The 23,379-nt window shown below is 44.0% G+C and overlaps 1 protein-coding gene across 1 annotated transcript in view; it reads right to left on the bottom strand.

The window, feature by feature from the left end:
• LOC128695928 (uncharacterized) overlaps positions 1 to 23,379 on the bottom strand; it is a 111,055-nt gene that overhangs the window by 59,952 nt on the left and 27,724 nt on the right. Inside the window, exons 4-6 of the mRNA XM_070092825.1 lie at positions 20,123 to 20,211; positions 17,226 to 17,345; positions 9,732 to 9,874 (exon numbers count right to left, since the gene is read on the bottom strand). Coding sequence (XP_069948926.1) covers positions 9,732 to 9,874; positions 17,226 to 17,345; positions 20,123 to 20,211 — 352 coding nt within the window. The remainder of the gene's footprint in view (positions 1 to 9,731; positions 9,875 to 17,225; positions 17,346 to 20,122; positions 20,212 to 23,379) is intronic.

Here is a 23,379-nt window from a genome sequence, read left to right as displayed (position 1 = left end):
GAAGAGGAAAGGGTGGAAAATATAACAGGCCTTAGGTGTATGACTGCTAATGTTAACGGTTTATGTACTAGACTAAAGAGAGATTGGTTGAGCAGTTTTCTTAGCAAACATAGAATTGATGTTCTGTTCCTTCAAGAACACAATTTCAAAGAAGGAGAAGTGTTGCAGGTTGCAGGTTATACAGTACTGACCCTGCCAACTATCCGTTTGAAAGGTGGTGTAGGTCTTTTAATAAAAGAGACGAGTCCGTTTGTGTTGCAGAGATGTGAGGGGGGTGGGGGGAGGGTGTTGCAGAGATGTGAGGGGGGTGGGGGGAGGGTGTTGCAGAGATGTGAGGGGGGTGGGGGGAGGGTGTTGCGAGTGGATGGGACTTGGATGGGAAAGCGTGTATCTTTGGTAAGTGTCTATGCCCCTGCGGAGAATGACACGAAGGTTCGAACGGATTTTGTGTGTGAGGACCTTGTCTATTTTTTGCGTGGTCTTCCGGAAGTAGCGATAGTGGGGGGTGACTGGAACTGTGTCATAAGGGCGGCTGACGTCGAACCCAAAGGGGCTGGGCATGTGTCTGCACCTCTCAGAGATTTGTTGAGGGATGTTAAGTTAAGAGATGTGTTTGGGGGAGGGGTGTGGGAAACAGAACATACTTTTATCAGAAGGGGATATGCTGCAAGGTTAGACAGAGTGTATATTTCGCAGGGAGTAGTTGTAAAGTCTTTTAATACGGTGGAGACGGTCTTGTCAGATCACAGGGCAGTTGTAGTGGAGGTAGGGTGGGAGGGAATGGCCGAAATTTATAAGAATTATTGGAAATTAAATATTAGTGTGTTAAGTGATGAGGAAGGGTTAGAGGGTTTTTCTATGCTATGGAATGAGCTTTCAAGGGAAGCTCAGGAGGTGGAAGACATTGTAACGTGGTGGGACTCGGTGGCAAAGGAAAGGATAAAATCCTTTTACGTGAGGGAGGGTAGGCGTATAAACACTTTAAAATATGGGCTAGCGAATTATTTAGAGGATCGATTACGAAGATTGTAGACATAAAAGAGAGCTTGCGAACGTTGCATAATGAGCGGTTTCAAGCGGTGTGGGTGCAAGCAGGATTAGAAGAAGTCTTGTGGGGAGACAGGCCATCCGCGTGTGTGTTGAGACAAAAGCAAAAGCAGGCGCTGACGGCAATCCCGAGCTTGGAGGTAAATGAGACGATGGGAATCCACAGAGCAGGTCAAGTGATACGAAACACAAAAGCTATGAGTGCATATGCGGATACGTGGTATAAAAAACACTGGACTAGTAGTGGCGTGGATGAAGTGGAATTAAGTAAGGTGTGCACGTTTGCTAAGTGCATTTTGGGTCACAGTGATAGGAAGGCTTTGGGTGGGGTTATTACTGAGGAGGAAATTGAAATTGCTTTACACGGAATGAGGAAGGGCAAGGCCCCGGGTATTGATGGTTTACCGGTGGAATTTTATTTGCAGCATTGGGAGTTGATTGGGAAGTTCATGGTAAGATTATTAAATTGTATGAAGGAGAAGGGTACGTTAGGGGATAAGCAGAATACGGCAGTTGTGGTGTTGGTCCCGAAAGGCAAAGGGCAGCCAAACCTTGGGAAGTATAGGGCGATATCGTTGCTCTGTGCAGACTATAAGGTTTTCGCAAAAATTTTGGGTAATAGGGTAAAATGCGTGGTGGGGAGGGTCGTTTCGCCATCGCAGTATGGGTTGCCGGGCAGGTCGATGTTAGACGGTCACGGGCTTATAAGAAGTTTTGTGGAGTCAAAGGGGGGAGGGGAGGGGGCGGCTTTACTGGCCTTGGACTGGCGGGCCGCCTATGATAGAGTGGAAAGGGGTGCACTGCAGAGTATTCTTCAGAGACAGGGTTATGGAGAAGAAATAGTTGGGTGGGTAAATATGCTGTATAAGGGGGCAAAGATGAGGGTACAAATAAATGGGTGTATGGGGACGGACTTTGAGATGGGTAGAGGTTTAAGACAAGGGTGCCCTATGTCACAGATCTTATTTGCGTGTTTTCAGGATCCCTTTTACAGGATGGTTGAGAGCACAGTTAGTTCCCGGGGTGGGGGTGGGGTAGGGGAAGGGGATTGTTGGCCGGCATTAATAGGTTATGTGGATGATATGACTGTTTTGGTGTGTGAAGGAATGTCTATGCAAGGGTTGGAAGATGTTGTGCGTGTGTTTGAACGAGCCACGGGTATGAAGGTAAATAGTGAAAAGTCGATGATCATGGGGTTGGGTACCTGGAAAGGGGGTGGAATGGTGAGCTGTAACTTGGTTAACACAACTGCGATGTCATTAAAGATTTGCGGTATTATTTATAGAGACGATTTGATAGTGGCGCGGGAGGAAAATTCAGTAAGGACGTTGGAAAAGGTCATCGGTCGTCTGGGTGTTTTGAGGCCCCAACATCTCACTCTCGCCCAACGTGTGATCGTTGTTAACGTATTATTGTATAGTAAGGTGTGGCACGTTGCGGCTGTATTCCCAATTACAGGAACAGCGATCAATGGAATATTGAGAAGAGTATTTACCTTTCTGTGGGGATCGAGGTGTGATTGGTTAAAACGTGAGGTTGTTATGTTACCTGTACGTCGAGGAGGTTTGGGATTGTTGGACTTAAAGCGTAGGGTGAAATGTGTTTTTCTAAAGTGGGAGGTTTGGCGTGTGGGTGTGATGGCGGGAAACATGGACCAAGTATATACGAAGGTGAAAAAGTGGTATAGGGGAATGGAGTTAAGGGAATGTGAGATTGTACTATGAGCTTTGTTGATGGTACAGGAACGGAGGAACATTCGCATAAGGGTTTTAAGTAGGTTACTTAGGGGTACGTGCGCAGCTCCAGTAGAAGGTTTGTTTCCCATGTACTCGTGGGAAAATATATGGCTCCGATTTAGTAAGTTGAAATTACGGCCTAGGGTGCGTGAAGTCATGTTTCGGTTTTTACATGGTATATTGCCATCAGGGGCAATACTACGATCCAGAAGAGTCGTGGAGGGAGGCGGGTGTGGGTTTTGTGGTGGGGAAGACACGGCTTTTCACGTTCTCTATTTTTGCGAAGGTTTAGAAGATGTCAGGAGTTGGTTGGGTAGGGTGGTACAGAGGGTGGGAGGGAAAGGAGTGCAGGTCCTGCGTGCGTTAAGTCTCGACATCGGTGGATTAGACCAGGACGTTGAACGGGCATTAGATTATATTATCGTGGATTACATTTATATTTCGTGGGTAATGCGGGGGAAAGGGGTCAGTGAGGTGCGAAGGCGTGTCCTTGCAATAACGTTTTATCGTACAATGTGTAGGAATAGGGAATTGTATGGGAGGTGGGATAAGGGTTTTTCGGACGGTTATAAAAGGCTCACTCTTGAAACCCTTGCGAATCTGTGATAAATATACGGGCATGCCGAATAAGTTGTCGTGTAGGTCAGTGGGCAATAGCTGGCTCGTCTCTTGGGGAACGGGTGAGTTGCGTGAATATGAGTTTGGGCAAGAATGTATTTAGTTGTTATGAATGTGTGGTTGTAGATTCAGGGGTTTCTGGGGTGCCTTTACATATTTGTTATGTTTTTGATGCTTTCCTTTGTGTAAAGACTCGTTGTATTCTTGAGTCACTAGTTTTCTTAGTTTTGTTTTTGATTGTGTTATGGAGGTCCAGATATTTGGGTATATAAACATGCACATATATATATATATATATGCATGTTTTATCCCTTCCCTGTTACTGTTCAATCTAGTCTGAGAGTCACCAATTGTATCCTATAAATATGTAGCAACATTATGATTTTTGTTTGTGATTCAAACATATTTCATAGGTATCAAGATTGAACACATATAGAATGGATGGAGGTTAGGTTAGGTAAAGATTAGCCGGTATTCTCCCGGCCCGGGACTTGTCCAAGTGGTGGCCCGGCCTTGGCTCCCTCTTTAGGGAGTGTCTGAGACCTAAGTCTCCCATGGGAGGAGGCACAAGTACCTCCTCATCTTTGGGACCAACTGTCTCCAGGCCTAGCCACAAACTAGGCCTCTCTGGTCTGCCATCCCCACCCCAAGGGGGCTAATGGGAATGACAGTCTTATGAGCTAAAGGCTCGGGCTCAGGCACCTACCCTACCCTAGAAGGGTTAGGCATGGTGTCGATGAATGGATGGAAATTGCTGATGATTAATATGATCGTCAATTTATATAATATTTATTATGTTAATGAATTTGTGTTAGAGTAAATCATTGAATTTGTGTCTTAAGTTGGAATTTCTATAATCAATTGTATATTTTGTATGCAAATTACATAAACTATTGTTTAATCATCAATGTAACATGTTTGTATGATGTGAATGTAGCTTATAATGGGTTAAGTGGGGTTTCCACCAGTGTTATATTTGTTGCGCAAACAGTTATATCTTTTGGTATTGTGTGTTTAGTGAAACGTACGTATGCATTTTATGGTGTGTTTGTCGTATATATCTATACGTATTAGTTACAAAGATTTTTTTTCTGGTATTTATGGTGTGTATCTTGTTGTACTCTATAGATTATGTATGGTGATGCTATTTAATTATTAAGCAGCCTTGTATTTATGTTTTAAATAAAATATAAAAAAAATAATAATAATAATAATAATAATAATAATGAAAGAGTAGAGCTTGTACTGGGCGAATTTCATTCAAAGAGGAACAGACAAGGATAATCAAAATCCAAACAGAAGTGCGAAAACTTGGAAAACGAAGCTAAAAAGCTTTAACCATAGGACGCCGTGAGAGGAAGCAATACACGAGTCAGACCACACCCGGTATTTTCCTGACTGAATGTGATCTAGCAGATAAAATATCTAGTACACTTACGTGCGTACACGGTGATGAGTTTAGAAGACCTAGTGGTACTAGAGAAGTAAAGAATAAAAAGTCACAGTAATGTGACAGTTCATTAACTTATCACAGTGTGACTAGTTAGGACGAAGTCGGACCGAAACCGAAGTTTTTTTTTTTTTTATTTAAAACCAATACAGTATACATAAAATAAAAGGAAACAGTATGGATTTCAATCCTGAAGGTTCGGCCATTGACATAAGAAACTCAACACAAAATAAACTAACACAAATGGATTGCACCTATATACTCGCAAGATATAGCTGTATAACATACAACAATAACTTACGGCAAGAACATAGCTACAAATAAATACAGTAACAGGGTCATGAACTGACATATATAAACATTCAATGACTCAAAACCTAACTTACATATAAATTTTACATATAACACGACATATGACAAAGGCTCATTACAATTGAAAAGAATATATACGAGAAAATGTAACAATTACTTCCAGCCTTCTCATTAATCAATAAACCAAAACCTAACATCATAATCCTACTAGAACATCTACATACTTATCCCTAACATTACAGCTTTACATATACCAAAATACAAATAAACATACAAAGAAAACAGCTTAGATCTCAAAACCGACTCATTACAGTTACAATAAACCCGTATACAAAAATCTCAGACACAAAAGGAATGCGTCTATAAACTGGCTAGATATATCTGTATACCATACAGCCAAAACTTAAGTCAAGAACATAGCCATGAAAAACCAATATCAGGGTGCTGACAGTCTATAAGTACATCTTAACATACAAAAACCTAGAACATCACATGAACCAAAAAAAAAAAATAATAATAAAAAAAAAAAACTTCATATGGCAAAGAACAGTACCGTTGTATAATGCTATACAAAGTACATTGAATTGATAATTGAAACAAAGTAACGAAGAGGGAACATACAACAAGCATGTGTTGAATACATATAAACTTACACATCACATACACCACAGTACTATCTTTGTATAACAAAACTGTGTACATAGATAACAACATAATAATACAACTTAAGACTACTATGTACATAGAATAGTGTATAGTCCATGACAAAAAAAAAAAAACCTGGCCAGCTCCACAGGTGCTAGCACCCTTGGTCCATACATTATTCGCTCACGCATCACACATCCAACACACACGCAAACATTTGTTGTCATCCATTACCAAGGAGGCGACCCTGTTTTCACCCATGACTTCCCTGCCCCAGCAACACTTTCCAATCGTACCCTCCCCTCCCTCGTATATTACAAGTCTAATAAAACCTTTAACGTAAGTTGCCTATATCCTTCTGAAAAATCCCTCACCCACCTCCTCCCATAAATTTCTTTATTTCTACATACCGTTTTATAGAACGTTACTGCTAACACCCTCCTCTTCACCTCACTGACCTTTTTCCCCCGCAATCCCCACACTATATATATATATAATCTGCCATAATGTACCCCACAGCTCTGATTACACTTTCCTCCCAACCCCCCACGTCGAGACTTAATGCTCTCAATACAGAAATTCCTTGACCTCCTATCCTATATATCACCCTATTTAACCACCTCTTGACACTCCTCAGTCCGTCACAAAAATATACTACATGAAAAGCCGACTCCTCCCCACCACATATCCCGCACACCCCCCCCCCGTCAATGACCCGTCTATCCCGTAGAACCACACCCGACGGTAAAATGCCGTGCAGAAAATGATACATTACATCCCGAACACGAGGTTGCAGCCTCATCCTACTCAACCTATTCCATATACTTCCCCACGCATACATGGGGAAAATTCCCTCTACAGGCGCTACAACCCTCCCGGCTAACAATCTACACAACCTACCTATTTTGACCTTTGCCGGCTCTCGATCCCACGCCATAGCCCTCAACACAGTTTCACACTCATGCAACTCAACTCCTGTATATATCCGTTGCAATCTGTTATGGATCCTGGCCAAACCCCCCCCACCCACACTTTCCCTCATCACCTCCCTTTTAATGAAGACACATTTGACCCTCCGCTTTAAGTCCAGCAATCCCAGCCCCCCCTTACTTACAGGTAACATTACCACGTCCCTTTTAATCCAATCACAGCTCGAACCCCACAAGAATTTAAAAACCTTCCTAAGTATGTTGGTTATTGCTGGCCCAGTTAATGGGAACACGGCTGCCACGTGCCATACTTTGCTATACAGTAAGATATTAATAACAATGGCACGCTGCACAAGGGTCAAATGATAAGGTCGCAATGCACCCAAGCGTCCCTGAATCCTTTCTACCATCCTAATCGAGTTTTCCATGCGTGCCAGTTAGATCGTCTGCATAAATAAGACCGCAAATTTTTAACGAATTCGCCTGCTTCCTCACAACTGCACTACCCCAATCAACCCTTCCTGCCCAAGCTCCTAACCCCATAACCATGGATTTATCTGAATTTACCCTCATACCAGTTGCCCCTGCGAACATTCGTACTACCCCATCTAATGTGTCCATTGACATTCCCTCCCTGATCAGAACAGTTGTATCATCCACATACCCAATTAAAACTGGCCAAACCCTCACAACCTCACACCCTGGTCCCTCTACGTGACACATACGCTGCTCCACCAATCTATAAAAGGGGTCCTGTATGCACGCAAACAATAATTGTGACATAGGACACCCCTGCCTAAGTCCCCTACCCATTACAATCTTCCCACCCAATCGACCATTAATCTGTACCCTCGCCATTGCACCTCCATACAACGCCTCAACCCAACCCACTATTTCTTCCCCAAACCCCTGACCCCTGAGGATGGCTTTCAATGCTTTCTGATCCACTCTATCGTATGCCCCTTGCCAATCGGGCGCCACCAAACCTCCCCCCTTCCCCCCCTTTTGCCTCCACGAAATCCCTAAGTAACCCATGCCCCTCCACCATAGACCTCCCTGGCAAACCAAACTGAGTTTTTGATACTACCCTCCCCACCACACACTTGACCCGATTTCCCAAAATCTTAGCAAACAATTTGTAATCTGCGCATAACAACGAGATCGCCCGGTAATCCTGAAGCGTATGCTGCCCCTTACCCTTTGGTACCAATACAACGACAGCCGTTGCCTGCTTCTCACTCAGCTCACCTCTCTCCTTCATGCAATTTAATAACCTAACCAAAAAATGCCTCATTAATTCCCAATGCTGCTGATAAAACTCTGCCGGGAGTCCATCAATTCCCAGTGCTTTGCCCTTTCGCATTCCACTTAAGGCCCTCCATATTTCCCCCTCAGTTATTTCCCCACCCAGTGCTTCCCTATCACTGTTAGGCAACTGACATATCACACTCCCACACACCTGTTCTAAAACCCCATCCTCTACCCCTTCTCGTTGCCAGTACTTCTCATACCACTTATCAGCAAATGCCCCCATTCCTTCCGTAGCTTGTATGACCTGCCCCTCCCTGTACCCTCCTATCGACTCAAGAACCTCCAACCATGGTATAGTCATTGCCTGCTGTCTTTGTTTCTGCCTACGCAATACGCACGATGAAGGTCTATCGCCCCATAACACCTCTTCCACCCCCGCCTGTACCCGCACTGCTTGGAACCTCTCATCCTGCACCTCACGCAGCCTCCCTTTAATTGCCATAATATCATCCATTAGATAAGTGCCCGCCACCGCCCCCCTCGCATAACAACCCCGTAACCTATCCTCCAAATATTTGGCAAGCCCATATTTTAAAGAATTGATACGTTTCCCTTCCTTTACGTAATATTGCTTAATCCGTTCTTTAGCCACACCATCCCACCACATCACCACATCCTCTACCCCATTTACCTCTGCACGTAACCCCTCCCACAGCGTTGCAAATCCCTCTATCCCCCTCCTCATCGCCTAACACACTTGTATTTAACTTCCAATAACCCCTAGATATACCTGCTAGTGACTCCCACGCCACCTCTGCTACTACCGCCCAATGATCCGAATAAGCTACTTCTATTGTACGGAAAAATGTCAACCAAACCCCTTGAGATATATACAGCCTATCCAACCTAGCCGCATAACCCCGTCTTACAAAAATGTGCTCTACCTCCCACGCCCCTCCTCCAACCGCATCCCGCAACTGAATATCCCTCAAAAGATCTCGCAAGGCCGCCGACACGTGCCCCGCCCCTTTTGGTTTCACGTCAGCCCTCCTAATAATGCAGTTCCAGTCCCCACCTACGATGGCCACCGCAGGTAAACCACGTAAGAAGAAAACTAGTTCTTCACATACAAAATCCCTTTTTACCCTCACATCATTTTCTGCTGGTGCATACACACTTACAAAAGATACCCTCTGCCCCATCCACTACCCATCCACACGCAATACTCTTCCCCCCCTCCCGCCTCACTTCTTAGCAACACAAACGGGCTCGCCTCCCTGATCAATATACCCACACCACCTTTCAGACGTACAGATGGCAGAGTCATGACCCGAAACCCTTCCACCTCGAGCACTCTTCCCTCCTTGAAATTGTGTTCTTGCAGGAACACTACATCCACCCTATATTTATACAGAAACATTCGAAACCATTCCCTCTTCACACTATTACACAGTCCATTTACGTTCACAGTCATACACCTAAGGCCTCTTTATAGTTTCCAACCCTTCCTCCTCGCTTCATTCATCCCAGGGCCTCCTGCCCCAGAGCCAGCACAAGGCTTCACACCATCAACCCCCCCCCTTTTTTTCGATGCCTCTTATCGTGACTACCTCGACAGTGCTCTTCCTTCCTCCCAGACCTCTGCGCCGGCGTCAGGACATCATCTGAGTCTGACGCCGCCACTCTCTTCCTCGTGATGCCCTCCACATCCATGTTATCTAATGAGGTTCCCTCACGATGTACCTCAATCTCCACCACTCCTCGTTCCACAGCACACGGCGACAACTCACGCTTACTAGTTGGCCCGTTAACCCTGCTATGGTTTTTATCATTACACTCCTCTACAGGCAACGCTGTGCCTCTCGCCTGCTCAGGAACAACATCCTCTGCAGGCGGCGTCAATGTCCTTAACACTTCCTGAAGCTCTTCCTCTAGAGCCTGCACCTCCTCCTGCACTTGCACTTCTGTACTTTTCCCTTGCTTAGTAACAGATCCTTTTACGTCACAGCTTACCTCACACACACACCAGTCTCCTCTTTGGAATCCTCCACCTCTTCACTCCACAAGCGCCCAAGCCCTTGCTTTCGCGTGGGGCTCTCAACAACAGCTATCACGCTGGTAACTGGTGCTTCACCAGTTTGTGCAGGCGCCCTCCTCAGCTTCACACACGCTGCCGCCATATGGTCGTACGCCCCACATATTCTGCACGTACATCTCTGTCCGGCATACGATACCATAACTTGCGTCCTGAAGTCCTCCAACACAACATAAGACGGTGTGGGATGTCTCAGAGTCATCTTCAGGGAAAAGGTTCCCTCCAGACGGCCCATGTAAGCACCTGCCGTCCACTTGCCTCGTTGTGCCAGATGTACGGTCCCATATGCCTCAAAAACATTCCTGATGTCAGCCTCATCTGCCTCAAATGGGACATTACGAATCTTAACCCACGTAAAGTGGCGAGATACGTCGATCAAACGCACCTTTACAGCTGGAGTAGCGTCAAGACTCACGTCTTGGAATCTCGTCACCAAAGACTCGTATACGGACGTGGAATTCAGTTTGACGAAGATTCTGTAAGCCCCATTCAGGGCTACACCATACACATCATCGTCTTGGATTCCATAGGTCTCCCTAATGATTGTTGGGAGTAATACCTGCGCTGAAAAGGGTGAAATCGCCCCACGAAGCAGCTCAATACCAATGGTATTTACGCGCCTCCTCACACTCAGCGCCATGTTGATACAAGGTAGCTCGCCTGAAAACAGCAGAGGGGTGCAGAGCACAACCGCACTCGACCGTGGTCAGGCAGCGAATGACTTCCGAAGTAGAGTACGAGATTACTTAAGGATGAGAACTTACAATTGACAGAAGTAATTGGTTACATAGTTATCAAATCAAGCCAAAATGTGATTGAAAGTTTTATTAAAATATAGTGAGACATTGTACCTCCCTGGAGGCATTGTTCCTGCTTGGGGGGTATTGTACCTACCTGGGGGTATTGTACCTGCCTCGGGGTATTGTACCTGCCTGGGGGTATTGTATCTGCCTAGGGGTATTGTACCTACCTGGGGACATTGTACCTACCTGGGGGTATTGTATCTGCCTGGGGGTATTGTATCTGCCTGGGGGTATTGTACCTGCCTGGGGGTATTGTATCTGCCTGGGGGTATTGTACCTGCCTGGGGGTATTGTACCTGCCTGGGGGTATTGTACCTGCCTGGGGGTATTGTATCTGCCTGGGGGTATTGTACCTGCCTAGGGGTATTGTACCTGCCTGGGGTATTGTACCTACCTGGGGGTATTGTGCCAGCCTTGGGGTATTGTACCTACCTGGGGGTATTGTACCTGCCTCGGGGTATTGTATCTGCCTGGGGGTATTGCATCTGCCTGGGGGTATTGCATCTGCCTGGGGATATTGTACCTGCCTGGGGGTATTGTATCTGCCTGGGGGTATTGTATCTGCCTGGGGGTATTGTACCTGCCTGGGGGTATTGTACCTGCCTGGGGGTATTGCATCTGCCTGGGGGTATTGTACCTGCCTGGGGGTATTATACCTGCCTGGGGGTATTTATCTGCCTAGGGGTATTGTACCTACCTGGGGGTATTGTATCTGTCTGGGGGTATTGTATCTGCCTGGGGGTATTGTACCTGCCTGGGGGTATTGTACCTGCCTGAGGGTATTGTACCTGCCTGGGGGTATTGTATCTGCCTGGGGGTATTGTACCTGCCTGGGGGTATTGTACCTGCCTGGGGGTATTGTATCTGCCTGGGGTATTGTACCTGCCTGGGGGTATTGTATCTGCCTAGGGGTATTGTACCTACCTGGGGGTATTGTACCTACCTAGGGGTATTGTACCTACCTGGGGGTATTGTATCTGTCTGGGGGTATTGTATCTGCCTGGGGGTATTGTATCTGCCTGGGGGTATTGTATCTGCCTGGGGGTATTGTACCTTCCTGGGGGTATTGTATCTGCCTGGGGGTATTGTTCCTGCCTGGGGGTATTGTATCTGCCTGGGGGTATTGTACCTGCCTGGGGTATTGTACATGATTGGGGTATTGTACCTGCCTGGGGGTATTGTATCTCCCTGGAGGTATTGTACCTGCCTGGGGGTATTATATCTGCCTAGGGGTATTGTACCTACCTGGGGGTATTGTACCTGCCTCGGGGTATTGTACCTACCTGGGGGTATTGTATCTGCCTAGGGGTATTGTACCTACCTGGGGGTATTGTACCTACCTGGGGGTATTGTGTCTGCCTGGGGGTATTGTATCTGCCTGGGGGTATTGTATCTGCCAGGGGGTATTGTACCTGCCAGGGAGTATTGTACCTGCCTGGGGGTATTGTACCTGTCTGGGGGTATTGTACCTGCCTGGGGGTATTGTATCTGCCTGGGGGTAATGTACCTGCCTCGAGTATTGTACATGACTGGGGGTATTGTACCTGCCTGGGGGTATTGTACCTACTTGGGGGTATTGTACCTGCCTGGGGGTATTGTACCTAACTGGGGGTATTGTACCTGCCTCGGGGTATTGTACCTGCCTGGGGGTATTGTACCTACCTGGGGGTATTGTATCTGCCTGGGGGTATTGTACCTGCCTGGGGGTATTGTACCTGCCTGGGGGTATTGTATCTGCCTGGGGGTATTGTACCTGGCTGGGGGTATTGTATCTGCTTGGGGGTATTGTACCTGCCTGGGGGTATTGTACCTGCCTGGGGGTATTGTATCTACCTGGGGGCATTGTACCTACCTGGGGGTATTGTATCTGCCCGGGGGTATTGTATCTGCCTGGGGGTATTGTATCTGCCTGAGGGTATTGTACCTGCCTGGAGGTATTGTACCTGCTTGGGGGTATTGTACCTGCTTGGGGGTATTGTACCTGCCTGGGGGTATTGTACCTGCCTGGGGGTATTGTATCTGCCTGGGGGTATTGTACCTGCCTGGGGGTATTGTACCTGCCTGGGGGTATTATACCTACCTGGGGTATTGTACATGACTGGGGGTATTGTACCTGCCTGGGGGTATTGTATCTGCCTGTGGGTATTGTTGCGGACCCCTGCCAAACTAGCAGTTAAATAGTTAACCTGCCGGCCGGCAGTACCACTGGGTACGTCATCAAACCCAATGTGGGGACTGCTGAGCCGGCCTTAGAGCATTAAGTACCTGAACACCTAATGGTATACATCTACTGGCTTTAGAAGCAGTAGGTACCTGAACACCTAATGGTACACATCTACTGGCAGTAGAGTATTCTACTGATTTTAGAAGAAGCGCTCACCGCAGCTCACTGAGTCTGTTGGCCTCAGTTATTTGACGGCCGCATTCAGTGAGCTTGCAACATAGTGTGTGCTGCATCGGACCACCTTGCGGTGTGTCAACTGGTCTTGAAGGCGGTAGATAGTACTCACCAGACCATCTTACGGTGTACTTCTACCAGCCTTAGAGAGTATTTACAGGACTACCGGTGATGTCTGCGGACTCACCGCCTACGCTGGTCAACTGTGGGCCGGAGTCATCGGATGCTGTTTAGTGGGACATTACATGAAGAAAAGGTTGGAGTGTTGCACTGAACAGGGCTAGGACTGTAGTGTGACACTTAAGCAAGTATGATGGAGTGGAACACTGAGATATGCTACAGGACCGTAGTGGAACACTGAGAAGAAAAGGGTGTCGTGTGACACTGAAGATGGCCTGGTTGTAGTGTACATTGAATAGTGTCATGTGACTGGCCTCGACAAAGACGCTATGTGGGTAGTGTGACGCAGAGACAAGGGTGTCAAGTGTGACACGGTTGCGAAAGTGTGTATTACACGGAGAAAAGGGTGTTAAGTGACACGGTGGAGTAAGAGCGTCACAACTTGGATAAGTGTCGTGAGAAACGCAGTTGATTGTAATATATTATTTTAAATGTTACTTAATTTATTATTTTAGCATCGATATATATATATAGTGACACAGTAGTGTCAAGAAAGTTGTACCGTGTGTAGGGTTACAAATTATTTATTTTAGTTAGATGCTAATTATAATTTATTATTGCAACATGTATATATTATCAGATGTTTATTAGTTCAAATACATCTAGACCAAAGATAGTTTTTATATTATATTACCCCTCAAGGAAGGTTCCTTGATGTTGGTGAGGGGCTCTTGATTTAGGGAATTGGATCTGTGCTCCAGTTCCCCGAATTAAGCCTGAATGCCTTCCACATCCCCCCCCCCCAGGCGCTGTATAATCCTCCGGGTTTAGCGCTTCCCCCTTAATTATAATAATAATAATAATATATTAAAGATTCGTTTATTTTAATGTTGTATTTATGTATCCCGAACTTTTTATTACAAAATGAGTAAAACTACCATCTTAAAAATAACTTTTTTTGTAATAGGTATTGTACCTGCTTGGAAGTATTGTACCTGCCTGGGGGTATTGTACCTGCCTGGGGGTATTGTACCTGCCTGGGGGAATTGTACCTGCCTGGAAGTATTGTACCTGCCTGGGGGTATTGTACCTGCCTGGGGGTATTGTACCTGCCTGGGGGTATTGTACCTGCCTGGGGGTATTGTACCTGCCTGGGGGAATTGTACCTGCCTGGAAGTATTGTACCTGCCTGGGGGTATTGTACCTGCCTGGGGGTATTGTACCTGCCTGGGGGTATTGTACCTGCCTGGAAGTATTGTACCTGCCTGGGGGTATTGTACCTGCCTGGGGGTATTGTACCTGCCTGGAAGTATTGTACCTGCCTGGAGGTATTGTACCTGCTTGGGGGGGTATTGTACCTGCCTGGGGGAATTGTACCTGCCTGGGGGAATTGTACCTGCCTGGGGGAATTGTACCTGCCTGGGGGTATTGTACCTGCCTGGGGGTATTGTACCTGCCTGGGGGTATTGTACCTGCCTTGGGGGAATTGTACCTGCCTGGGGGAATTGTACCTGCCTGGGGGAATTGTACCTGCCTGGGGGAATTGTACCTGCCTGGGGGAATTGTACCTGCCTGGGGGTATTGTACCTGCCTGGGGGTATTGTATCTACCTGGGAGTATTGTATTTGCCTGAAGGCATTCTTCCTGCCTTACTGCCTGAGGGTACTGTACCTGCCTGGGTATGTTACCTGCCAGGGGCACTACATTGGAAAAGCGTTAAACTAGTAGGAATCTTTCCATGCCTGAGGAATTGCAGGTAATCAACTGTGATTGAGGAAAAAATAGTAGTTCTAGTTCCTTGGATAAAAAGCCTTCTCTAGTATCACATTAACCCCCCTAAAGAACTAGGCACCGTACAGCCTATAGAAAATCCTTGATACAGAGGAACTAAAGCAATGACGCTTTGACAGGGAAGCTTAATGCTGCTGAATGGTTCTTGGACCAAGGTAAAGGAGCTACACTTTCTTTTCCATGACTTGAAATCATTGCCTCCCAGTCTCCAGGCTTTAAATTTTAAAGGAGGTGGAGGGGTAAGCCAGTGGAAAGCCTCGGTCAGGTGACCAAAAGCTCCAGCGGCAGATCATCATATGACAAAAACCCGCGTCAGGAAACACTTGTACTGTTTCCTGACAAATCTTACCTAACCTTCTCCAGGCGTTGTAACTCCCCTACGGGTTTTAGTGGCTGCCAATAATTGATGCGCACTCAGCTGTGTTCAAGTTTGAAATAATCTCACTTTATAATCAGATGCTCTGGAAATGTCAAATATATATTTTCCTAGAAATAAATTTCACTTACATTTATTGATGTCCAGTGTAGACCTAATTAAAGAACAATATATTGATGCCACATAATAAAGTTTGAATCAGCTACTTGTGCAAAAGTAACCGATTTCTTTCCCTGGCCTCATCTCTGCCTCGCCTCTGTTCAGATCCTGGTTGAAAGCACGAGGATAAAGGGAATCAAATAGATAGGAAAAATAGGCGTAGCGCATATTCCAAGAGTAATAAGGTCTTTGATATACAAAGAAGGGGCAAGCTTCAGATGCATATAGTGTACTAAACTTAAGATATATTTAAAACATAGGCAACACAATCTCAGACGAATTAGTTGATCTTTTGCTTCTCAGTTTTCGTAATTTAAGGAGCGTACACTAGCCTGTTTATTATAATTATTATAATCCTGGGGGAGCGACTAGCCTGTTCCGCAAGTTAAATATACATTTAATGTGTTAAAGCTGAAACAATTGCTAGCAGAATGGAAAAAATATTTACCTGGTTTCAAAAGAATACATGATAGTACCCAAGATGATACGAACAACACGACACTAGAAGCCAGAACGAAACGACACATACAGATGCAGTTCGGCGATTATAAAACTACCTGTTACATTAATGTCTGGTATTACCACGACATGTGAGTAGTTATGGTAACTGAGGATGTGGTTCAGAGAACCGACAAGTTGATAATTGAGATACTTGTGCAACACCCAAGTGTTGCACAAGTGTCTCAGAGAAAAACTTTACCATAAGTTGATAACTATCTCGTTTCAAAGGCTACAACTTTCGACATTTTCACCCAGGGGTCACTTATATATATATATATATATATATATATATATATATATATATATATATATATATATATATATATATATAAATGCGACCCAGTGTCAGTAAGTGCAGAACGAAAGAAATAGATTCAGTCTTGGTTTGTGCATTTAACTCGTGGTTAGTTTCCCAAGATGTCTTTGGGCAATTTAGCATCATTTGGATGTCTGCTGACGGACTCTTGAATGTACATACATATAATCTAGCGACGGCAACATCCTTGATGCTTCAAGGTCATATTAAAGCAGGTTCCTGCAAGGTCATATTAAAGGTTCCTGCAAGGTCATATTAAAGCAGGTTCCTGCAAGGTCATATTAATTAAAGCAGGTTCCTGCAAGGTCATATTAATTAAAGCAGGTTCCTGCAAGGTCATATTAATTAAAGCAGGTTCCTGCAAGGTCATATTAATTAAAGCAGGTTCCTGCAAGGTCATATTAATTAAAGCAGGTTCCTGCAAGGTCATATTAATTAAAGCAGGTTCCTGCAAGGTCATATTAATTAAAGCAGGTTCCTGCAAGGTCATATTAATTAAAGCAGGTTCCTGCAAGGTCATATTAAAGCAGGTTTCCTTCATTAGCAAAAAAAAAAAAAAAAAAAAAAAAAAACCTGCCAACTAAAATACATCAGATTAATGAAACAAAACACGAAATATTAGCAGAAGCAGTAATAAACTTCACAGAAGCAAAAAAAATCCCAGAGGGCGCCACCTACCAGTGTTGGTGATCCTGGTGACGACTGGTGGTTGTTGTGTGTTGAACCAGAGGTGACACCAACCAGCGGGAGGCTTGGTGCTTCTGGTGACTCCCAGCAACCTCACACACGGCTTTCCTCCTGCACCAGGTAATATATAATTTAATGTGTGTGTGTTAATCATTTATCTACAGTTAGTGTTATTCGCAGGTCATTACAGTTGTTTATGGATTAAATTCCACTTTCATTATGATGTTCCTTATCAGCGTCAATTTTTCACCAGTAGTTTCATTAGTATATTATAATTCGTCATTTTTATAAAAGTTTTCTCTCTCAAGTATAATTAAGTTAAGAGTTTAATACTTCTCAGATATATTCTGAATTTCTACCACTAAAATTTCAGCATCAGACATTTTTGACAGTGCCTCCTTTATTCTGTTTCTTCTCCACACTGAGTATTTTCCACTGAATACGACTTCATTCAGAGTACTTCTTTCCTTTGATTTCAGTTGGGAAAATTACATTTGGTTGTTATTTATAATATCCCTTAACTCTAGTCGTTTTTAAGTAACTTCATCTAAGTTACTGTACAAAATGTTAACAAATATATCTCATTATTTCCTTATTTTTTCCTTTTCTTTTGGTTACACTAATAAGTGTTTTTTCTTCTTTAGTGCTATCTTCGTTTATTCCCTTAGTATTGTTTCTGAAATTTCTTAGTTTTAAGTCCTTAGTTGTCTTTGTCAAAGTTTGGAGTCATATTTGACTCCAAGGATATCAACTTCATCCCCTGGTACCAAAACTTTTCCATTCATTCTTAACTCTGCTCCAGGATTTCCATCATGGTACCTAGAGATCATCATTAGCGTTTTCTCAGGAGTAAATGTGACCCTCCATCGCTTTTTTCCAGGCTGCTATAGCTGTAAGTTGGTAATTGATGTAAGTCAGAGCAGCGGGCATTTCCTCTCTTGCATAAGTAAATGTCAGAGTTCAGTCGTCTGCCTATACATAGGATTTTGGGATGAGATGAATATGGCCAATGAAGCAGACATTCCACAACAATGGACCAAGCAAACTTTCCTGTGGAACACTTGCACCAATAGTGTGTCTTGTTGACTATGTCCCATTGAAAACTACTCTTAGAGATCTACATTGAAGATAATCACTTAGGAGACATAGTGTAGAGCCGGCGACTCCTAGTTCTTGCAGTTTTGCCAAGAGTCCCTTGTGCCTTCTCGGTCGAAAGCACCAGCACAGCTGATCTTGGTTCATGTAGTGACTGGTAGAGAGGTTTAACAGCAGATCAGCATCAGAGTGATCTTTTCTGAAATCATATTGTCAGTCACAAAGAAGCGAGTGGTAGTTGAAAAACTGTTATCTGCTGTGAAATTATTCTCTCAAGAATTTTGCCAGTGATTGACAAGAGTGACACTGGTCTGCAACTGGTGATTTTCGCTCTGCTTTTCTTTTTGTGAACAAGGACTACATTTGCCTCTTTCCACAGAGAGGGCTATCAGCACTGTGCTAGACAGTGCTGATAGATGCGAGTAAAAGGTGATGCTAGCTGGTCTGCACATCTACTCGGTAATCTTGGGCTCAGTTTATCAGGGCCCCACAGCCTTCTCTTGTTTCATTGATTGAGGGAGAAGATACACTTCATCCTGCCTTATTGTCATCACTGACAACACTGACATAGTTCTTGCGGCTAGCCAAGAGATCAGGAACTTGCATCTTGGCAACAAAGTGTTCGGCAAAGAGGTCAACTTTCTCTTGAGATGGTCCCATCCTGTCAATTTAGTGGAGTAATTTCATAAGGTGTCGGTTCTTGACCAGGACCACAAGGTTTTGGAGCCCACTCTACCTGACGCCAGCTTTCTTTTGCCAGCCTCCTATCTAGAGATGGCCTACTTTTGGACTTCTTCCATTTGCCAACAGGCTTGCCTGTGCAGATTCCTGCTGGGTAGTGGGATGCCTCTTATACCTTCTCCGAGCCTTGTACTTAGCAATAGCAGCCTCTCGACAAAGCTAGCAGAATCAAGGCCGATTGGAAGACTTCGTCTCTCTCTCTCTTTCTTTCCCTTTCTCTCTCCCTTTCTCATTTTTCTCTCTCCCCTTCTTGCTCCCCCTCCCCCCTATCTCTCTCCCCCTCTCAATATTTATATTACATACACACAGCTAAATATTATAATTTCCCGCCTTCTGCAGTAATTTTATAGCCAACCTCATCTTAATGCTTTTGTTGTTGCCATGTTTGCTAGACACTGGTACATGGAAGGGATTCTAGCCCGTTTTGATAAGGGGTCATGATGGCAGTTTTCTAAAGTATAGATGGCCAATGATAAGTTTGCTTTATTGCAATAGGCCAAAATTGAGTTGTATTATTTTTTTTTTTTTAGACGTGCTCAGTAATTGATATTATCAAATATTGTTATACCGCCACAACAATAATAAATATTATTGTTTATATTAGAGTGAATCATTCTCACCAGACACATCCCAGGTCTTGGCCTCTCACTAGACACATCCCTTGTCTTGGTCTCTCACCAGACATCCCTGGCCGTCATCTTTCACCAGACACATACCTGGTCTTAAGGCAAGGAGTGGTGGAGGTTTGATTCTCGCCTGCTAAGAGGAAGACAAAAATGCTACTCATGGCACTAGGCATCTACCCTTATTTGAGGAGAGAATTTGACATGAAATATGGAAATCAACATGTAATCCGATGTATTAAACTCAGAGCATAAAGAATGAGCACTGCAGCAGGCCTACTGCCGTATGCTAGGCAGGTCCAAGTCACCTACTGACCTATGCTAGTCAGGTCCAAGCCACATCCATTTACGAAGGAAGGAGTACTGCATCAGACCTATTGGCCTACTCATGTTCGAATTGAGGGGTGAGAGTGCTGAGACATGACTTACCTGGGTTGGGGTCGTAGAAGGCTGAGTAGAGTAACATGGTACTGGTGTTAACCCGCACTTCCTGCCAGTGAATGTTCACCCACTGTATGCTGTAAGAGAAACGCATTACGGATGCATTTATTTTAGCTTGTTGAAAGAGCTGACGTATGTTACTGATGTTATAGGTTAGGGCAGAGGGGTAATGTTTGTGGTGGTGGTGGTGATGCTTTTAATGAAGGTGGTGGAGGTAGTGATGGTACTGTTAAGCCTGGTGCTGATGACTAACTGTAGTGGCTGTTTGTTCTTGATTATAATAAAGTTAACATCGGTATTGGTGGCACTGGTGTAGAAAATACTGTATATTTTCCAAAAATACAGTGTATTTTGTATGTAAATTGATGGCATATATTGTAGGTAATAAAAATTAATTTGCAAATGAAGAACCAGCGATGGGTGAGCGTCGCTGGGGAGGAAACACCATTGTTTTTGAATGGAGTGAAGGCACGCTAGTGAAATGTGCATAAATTTCTTTGCTCTGGAAGTTAAATTGTGGTTGAAACTTCCCAAATAGGAGCCGAAATTGTTGGATTTACAGTCCTCCATAATGTGAGCAGATGGACAGGACAGCTTTGGAACCCCGGCTAAGTTGTCTATTTATGTTGAAATTCTGACCAGTATTTTCTTCATAATTTAGGCAGGGGGGGGGGGGTTGAATATGACACACCGTAATCTCCAGACTAATTGGCGAGTGTTATTATAAATTTTCCTTCAATGTATATGTATTCACATTTTAAATTTAATATACAGTCCACATATTTAATGTTTTTACCAGAATTTCTGGTGATGTATATTTCATTTGAAATTAATATAGGTCCAGAGTGACTTGAGAGAGAGATTATCGTAGGTATCGAAGGAGGACATTTTTTTGCGACCTAGGTGTCCTAAAATTCCTACTTGTCTCTGTAACCTTGATAACGAATAATTATCTTTGTTACCATTTACTGGTATGTATCTTATGAGTTACATCCAGGTAAATTTAATTTTCCACAACTGGTAATTGTTTCTTCCATGCACTGTTTGCATATCATAACACGCCCGTACACACACAAAGAATTAGTGTGACTTAATTCTAAAAATCATCAAAAAAAAAAAAAAGTGTAGCCTAGCATATTATAAGCAGTGACTAATTTTCAAATACATGGGAAATGCTAAGTGTACCATGGGTATTTTTATGATAAAATATCTCGTACACCAGTAAGTATTGTTATAGTAAATATTAGTATATATTGATAAGGAATAGTGAGAAATAATTCTGCAGTCTTTAAAAGAGTAGCATAACCTAGCATAATAATCTGACCCCATTTTTTTTTCCTGAAAGAGACAACCGTGTAAACGCGCGCGCGCGCACACACACACACACACACACACACACACACACACACACACACACACACACACACACACACACACACACACACACACACACACACACACACACTCGTGGAGGAGTCACCCGATTTGAGCTCGTGTTTTGGTGGTAATTTCTGACTGTACCATAAGGAATAGAGTGTGGGATATAGGCGTGTGCATGCATAAGAGTGAATATAATCACTTAAGCCCCGAAAAAAGGAAATATAAGTGATCACAGAAAAGCAGTTTAGTAAATAGTGACAGTTACTATGTGGGGGACGTTGGAAGGAAGGTGAACGGTTGTGTCAGGCCTAAATAGTGTTGCCATAATAACGCAGTGGGGTATTTGAAGAATAAGTGCGACTCAAGATCAGGGAGATAAGAGATATGTATAGATGTGTCAGTAAATGCATTGAGTGAGTGAAAAAAAATAGATGAGCTAGAGACCACAGTGCCTACAGGAAGTTTGTGGAAAAATTACCAAGAAGCATCAAGCATTTTCATACTGGGACCCAAGAGGACGACAACATTACTCCACTGCCAGCCGCAAGTAATATTCACCTAGTTTGAGTTGCATGGGGTCAGCACCAGTCTCTAGCTGGAAATTGGGGGTCACTCTCCTCAAGCTATCAGAATTAGAATAAGCAGCATTTACTGGCATTTAATAGAATTTATTGAGGTTTAGGAGAGTTAAGCAGTTAATGATAGATAGCCTAGTATGAGAGGTAGCCTAGCGAAGCCTAGCATACAGAATTGAACGTAATTTTAGGCACAAGATAGTACAGTGGGAACCAAGAGATTGGGTACATATGCAAAACATATGTAGTACATACGAGGGAAATAAGGACTGCTTACATAAACACATGCATACACACACACACACACATACACACACACACACACACACACACAAACACACACCACACACACACACACACACACACACACACACACACACACATACACACACACATACACACATACACACATACACACACACACATACACATACACACACACACACACATACACACACACATACAGGATTTCACACCTTTATGTGAATTTACGTAATTTTAGGCACACAAGACAGTACAGTGGAAACCAAGAGATAAGGTACATATGCAAAACATGTAGTACATACGAGGAAAATAAAGACTGCTTACATAAACGCACACATACACATACACGCACACTAGGTGAGAACAGGATCCGCTGTTAGGCACTTGAATAGCTGTAGCACACACACACACACACATACACACATACACATACACATATACAGGATTTCACACCTTTATGTGAATTGACCCTCTAACCCTTCCTTCTCTCTCCGTCTCTGTCTCTTTTCCTCTCTTCCTCTCTTAATCTTTCTCTCCCTCTCTATTTCTCTCCCTCTCTCTTCCTCTCCCTTTCTCTCTCTTCCTCTTTCTTTTTCTCTCTCTTCCTCTCTCTTTTCCTCTCTTCCTCTTTTTCTCTCTTCTTCTCTCTCTTCTTCTCTCTCTCTCTTTTCCCTTCTCTCCTCCTATCTTTCCCTTCTCTCCTCTCTCTCTCCCTTTTCCTTTTCACTCTCCCCCTCTCCTTCTACTTTTCCTCTCTCTCTCTCTCTCTTTCTCTCTTTCCTTTACTAAAAAGAAAAAAAAAATGCTTGGGACTCATAGGAATCAGGGATCAGATGACAATGGTATTGGTAGGGAGGAATGGATGGAGGAGCAGTGGAGAAGGATGGAGCAAGAATAGGAGAGAAAATTAGGAGAGCTTTCTGAAAAAAATGGAGAAAGAGCTCTCTGCAAAATGGGAAAAGAGGTTGGAGAAGGAGACGAAATGGGAGGCATAAGTCAAAACTGCAGTAGACAGGGTAAGGGTCC

The sequence above is a fragment of the Cherax quadricarinatus genome, chromosome 41 (assembly GCF_038502225.1).
Source record: "Cherax quadricarinatus isolate ZL_2023a chromosome 41, ASM3850222v1, whole genome shotgun sequence".
NCBI classification, from domain to species: Eukaryota; Metazoa; Arthropoda; class Malacostraca; order Decapoda; family Parastacidae; genus Cherax; species Cherax quadricarinatus.
This window is presented reverse-complemented; position numbering and strand designations above follow the sequence as displayed.